The sequence below is a fragment of the Chinchilla lanigera genome, unplaced genomic scaffold (assembly GCF_000276665.1).
Source record: "Chinchilla lanigera isolate Chin_1 unplaced genomic scaffold, ChiLan1.0 scaffold00053, whole genome shotgun sequence".
NCBI classification, from domain to species: domain Eukaryota; kingdom Metazoa; phylum Chordata; class Mammalia; order Rodentia; family Chinchillidae; genus Chinchilla; species Chinchilla lanigera.
Genome location: NW_004955454.1, coordinates 377,868 through 382,737, shown reverse-complemented (window position 1 = coordinate 382,737; position 4,870 = coordinate 377,868). Strand labels below are relative to the sequence as shown.

At 56.2% G+C, this 4,870-nt stretch overlaps 1 protein-coding gene across 1 annotated transcript; it reads left to right on the top strand.

Annotated features, from left to right (window-relative positions):
* Window positions 1–2,637: 2,637 nt before the first annotated feature.
* On the top strand, window positions 2,638–3,714 carry Gpr20 (G protein-coupled receptor 20). The gene has a single exon (XM_005395722.1). It carries the CDS (start codon window positions 2,638–2,640, stop codon window positions 3,712–3,714), a length of 1,077 nt encoding a protein of 358 aa, XP_005395779.1.
* The last annotated feature ends 1,156 nt before the right edge of the window (window positions 3,715–4,870 follow it).

The following is a 4,870-nucleotide window of genomic DNA, read 5'->3' as shown; positions in this document are numbered from 1 at the left end:
TTTGCACATGCTAGGCAAGTGCTCTGCCACTGAGCTATAATGGAGACTGGGAGCTAGACCCCTGATGGTTGTGCTCTCATTCCCCACCTCTGAGCACCCCCTCTGACTGAGCCCTCATTGTGTCTCCATGCCCACTGCAAGAAGGTGTCCAAGAGGAGACAGGCAGAGAAGGCCTGAGCTGGTGAAGCTGGTGAAGCTCATGAACCCAGCCTGGCACAGAGTCCATAACCTGAGCCATGAGCAACCAGGACCAGGATTCTCGTGTGACTAGGGTCATGGCTCAGTGCATTACTAGGTCAGGGTTCAGAGTGTGACAGGGATCAAGTTACTGGGATTATGGCTCCATGTCACCAAGATCGGGGCTTAGCTATGTGTGAGGTTTGGGTTCCTACTCTGAATCAACATGTGTGCTTTGCCCTCTCTCCTCCTCACCTGTCTGTCTCTGGGGTGTCTGAATGTGGTCTATCCTCTGACTCTGGAGGCCCTGGAGGCCCCTTGGCCCTGGCTGGTGTCCCTGGCCTCTCAGTGGCACTGCTAGGTGGCACGCGAGACTGGCCCTGGACAGTTTCCTGGGACCGTTGGCCCGCGTCATCCTGGGACAGGCTCCCAGAGGAAATATCAGTGATGTTTATTTGTCTCTGATTGTGACACTAATTCAGGCCCAGTGCAGACAAATTGGAAAGCCAAAAAGCATGTACAAGGGTATCACAAAAGCCCTTTTGCCATGGTGTCCCTTGGTTGTTGGGTCTTTCCTTCCAGCATTCCGTCAGTGCTAGAGGCAGACACGCTGCACGGCGCCCTCTCCTTCCTGGGGCCCTCAAGCCTCCCTGCTGCGGGAGGTCAAGCCCACAGCCCTGAGGAGCCAAGTTCCCAGGCTCCATGCTCGCCATACCCACACCTGCAGAACATCTCTCCCTGCCCCAAACTCCCAGTCCTTCAGCGCCCACCACAGATGTGGGGACAGCAGCAAAGCAGGATGCAGGGCTGGGCAGCCCAGATACCTCCCAGTACCCCAGGATGGCAGATGTCCAGGGGATGGGTTAAAGAGGCAGCGAGTATGCTGGGTGACCTCAGATAGGTTCTGACCTCTCCAAGGCTGAGGGTAAAGGTGGTCATGTGTCCCGCCAGACCAGACCCTCCCAAAGCAAGCATTCTTTTACTGCACCTACCTGCTGCTAGGCTAGCCACCAATTCCCAGTCCCCAGGGAGACAAGACACAGCATCTTGTTCCCCCAGGATAGAATGGCAGACCTGCTGCCCAGGGCCCTGCAGCCTGGCAGTGTCCAGCCTATTTATTTATGGCAACAGCCACCAGGAGTGACACAGGAAGTGAGACAATGGGGAGGGTCTTCTTTTCTCCTGCAGGAGGGTAGGGGCCCTGGGTACCCAGAATGTCCCACATGCCAACTCCTTCTCCCTGCCTCCCTTTAGAATTTTTTCCTTTCTCCTGAAAGGGCCAGAAATGTCCTTATTTGGAGGGTCAGGGCAGCTTGTGGTGGGGGTAGGGTCCCCATTAACCCTTCATTTATAAATAAAGGGATAAATCAGAGCTGAGTTAAACACTCCTCGGCAGAAACATAAACAGAGTGGGCAGCTCCAGCCCAGCCCCTGCCTACCCTGGTCCCCACCGCCCCCGCTAAGAGCACACTGTTTATTTGACTCACACTAGCTGCCTGCTGCTTCGACCTGACTCCAGGATCCGGCCCCAACAAGCCACCCAGGGCTGGGGAGATAGTCCGCTGTAGCTAGCAGGGACCTGGGAACTGGGGACTGGATTTCAGCCCCTATCCAGCCCTGCTGAGCATACCAGCCCCCTAAGAAGGTCCAAGGAGCATGTGAGAGGTGGACTGAGAGCATGTGAGAGCAGAGAGGTGGCTGGATGACAGGGCATGATGGTAGGGGTAGGGCAGAGATGGGGCAGACAGCTTGGGGATCTCTGTGAACAGCTCTTCCCAGCAAAACTGGCTTATAAGCCAGCACCCATATACATGCCAGGGGCCTCCTTGCCCCTGATCCACGCCTGCTTAGTTAATCCTCCCAGCAGCAAGGGGATCCCAATGATCTAGATTAGGAAACACGAGACAGGTGTGGTGGTGCACACCTGTAACACCACAACTCAGGAGGCTGAGGTAGGAGGACTGTCATGAGTTCGAGGCCAGCCCGGGATACATAGTGCGTTCAAGGCCAGCCTGAACTGCATAGCAAGACTCTGTCTCACCCCTCCAAAAAAGATTAGGAAACAAGGTGCAAAGCAGTTAAGTGACTTGCCTAAAAATGCACAGCGATTAAGTGGAAGAGCCAGGAATGGAGGCAGGCCCTGAGCCCCCATGCTTGAGCCCTGTTATCTTGCATATGTCTTCAGCCTTCAGAAACAAGTGCGTTCACCCATCCAGCAAGAACAGTCTCAGAAGCTTTAGCATTTGCCAAAGCTGCACCCTGTAAGTGCCAGGGATGAGGGCATGGAGAGAGTAGGTACAGGCTGGGTGAGGCAAAGGCTTCAGGATGGGGTTGCTGGGGAACACAGCAAGCAGATGAACCTGACGAGACCCTGGCCCCAAGCTGGGCCAGATGCTGCACTAGCTCCATGGATAGCCTTGTCTCTTCCTTGTTTCTAGGCGTGGGTGCACAGCCAGCACTATGCCCTCTGAGCTGTCAGCAGATCCCTGGGCTGTGGCTGTCCCCAACGCCACAGTGGTGGCAGCATGGACCAACACCAGCATGACAGAGAAGGCCTTGTTTCACCTGTTCGCCCAGCTGGATGAGGAACTGCACAGCACCTTCCCAGGCCTCTGGCTGGCACTGATGGTCGTGCACAGTGTCATCTTTCTGGTGGGACTGGTGCTCAACGGGCTGGCTCTGTATGTATTCTGCTGCCGCACCCAAGCCAAGACGCCGTCGGTCATCTATACCATCAACCTGGTGGTTACCGACCTGCTGGTGGGTCTGTCCCTGCCCACACGCTTCGTGGTCTTCTACAGTGCACGTGGCTGCCTCCGCTGCGCCTTCCCCCACGTCCTTGGCTACTTCCTCAACATGCACTGCTCCATCCTCTTCCTCACCTGTATATGTGTGGACCGCTACCTGGCCATCGTGCAGCCAGATGGTTCCCGCCGTTGGCGCCAGCCAGCCTGTGCCAGGGCCGTGTGCACTTTTGTGTGGCTGGCGGCTGGCGCTGTAACCCTGTCTGTGCTGGGAGTGACGACTGGTGGGCAGCCTTGCTGCCATATCTTTGCACTGACCGTCCTAGAGTTCCTGCTGCCACTGCTGGTCATCAGTGTGTTCACGGGCCGCATTGTGTGTGCGCTGTCACGGCCCGGCCTGCTGCGCCAGGGCCGCCAGCGCCGTGTGCGGGCCATGCAGCTGCTGCTCACGGTGCTCGTGATCTTCCTCGTATGCTTCACGCCTTTCCATGCACGCCAGGTGGTCGTGGCACTGTGGCCCAGCCTGCCTCACCATACAAGCCTCGTGATCTACCATGTAGCTGTGACCCTCAGCAGCCTCAACAGCTGCATGGACCCCATCGTCTACTGTTTCGTTACCAGTGGCTTCCAGGCCACCGTGCGAGGCCTCTTTCACAGGCACGGAGCAGAGTGTGAGGCCAGTGGCAACGTGGTTGTCATGCACAAGAGCTCCAAGGGCTCAGGCCCCCACCACGTCCTCAGTGCTGGGCCGAGGGCCCTCTCCCAGGCCCTGGCTAATGGGCCTGAGCCTTAAACAACAGCACCCACAAGGGGCCAAAGGTCAGGGCTGCGAGCAGTTGGCCAGCCAGACACTGGCTTCTGAGCAGGGGCAACTAATTGGTTTCATCCTGATTGATTGACTAGTGATAGCTCTTGAGTCCACTGTGCTGAGATTCTAAGACCACAGGGCTATGGTCGATTAGTGATATCTGCCAAGGCACAAGATGGGGTATGATGGCCTCAATGCCAATTACCTGCCTTCCATGGAGGAGCACTGTATCCACTGAAATGAGAAGGGTAGCCGAGAGCTGGTCCTTACTTGGGCCATCTTGTGCCCAGAAAGAAGAGCTAAGCAAAAGGAACAAAGATGATTTAGGTACTGCAGTGCCCAGGAGAGCTGAAAACAGAACCTGCAGAGAACTGTCTCTATATACGCACAGGTAGAAAACAAAAAACAGAAAGAACTGTCAGAGACACAGTGTTGCATGCAAGGAGGGGAGGGACTCAACTCTGCCAGGTGCCCCCCAGCCCCAGGTATTGCTCAGCTACCCAGGAAGATGCTCACAGGGGCTGGGCCATGAGCCAGCCTTGGCTTTCTGGACTGACACTGGATTCACAGCCACCCCTCAAAGGAGCGAAGATTCCCATCTATTGCTTGATGCTGGGGAAGGGTCAGTGACATGCACAGGTGCCGGTGCTGGCCAATGGCAGAGTCAGAATCAGAATCCAGAATCAGAATCCAAACCTAGCCCTACTGCCTCTGATGCCCCAGCTTCTCCTTCACGGACACTCCCAGAGCTTCCCAAAGTCCCCACCCCAGGAGAGGCTTCAGAACACCCTGCCTGCTGCCCCTGGGAGGACAGCAGAGTCCACACCCCACTGTATGGATGAGAAAAATGGAAACAAAGATACACAGCCGCCCAAACTTGACCTGCCAGCTAAAGGCCACCATGTCCCCTTTGCTGTTCTCTCCAGGGATACAGACGACGGGCCCAGCTGATCTGACTTGGGTCAACATGTCTCCCAGTACCTTCAGTGGGAAGACATTTTTCTGGCGTGGATCTTTGACTGCCTCTTCTGGGCTGGACTCCAGGATTTCCCTGAGTGTCTTCCATGGAGGATCAGAACCTCAGGGGCCTCTCCAGACTGGAAGGGAGTAGGGTGGACAAGAGGCATTCTGGGCATCTCTG

Excerpts from the sequence above, each read along its gene's own strand:
- Gpr20 (XM_005395722.1), top strand. The coding sequence starts at position 2,638 with ATGCCCTCTGAGCTGTCAGCAGATCCCTGGGCTGTGGCTGTCCCCAAC.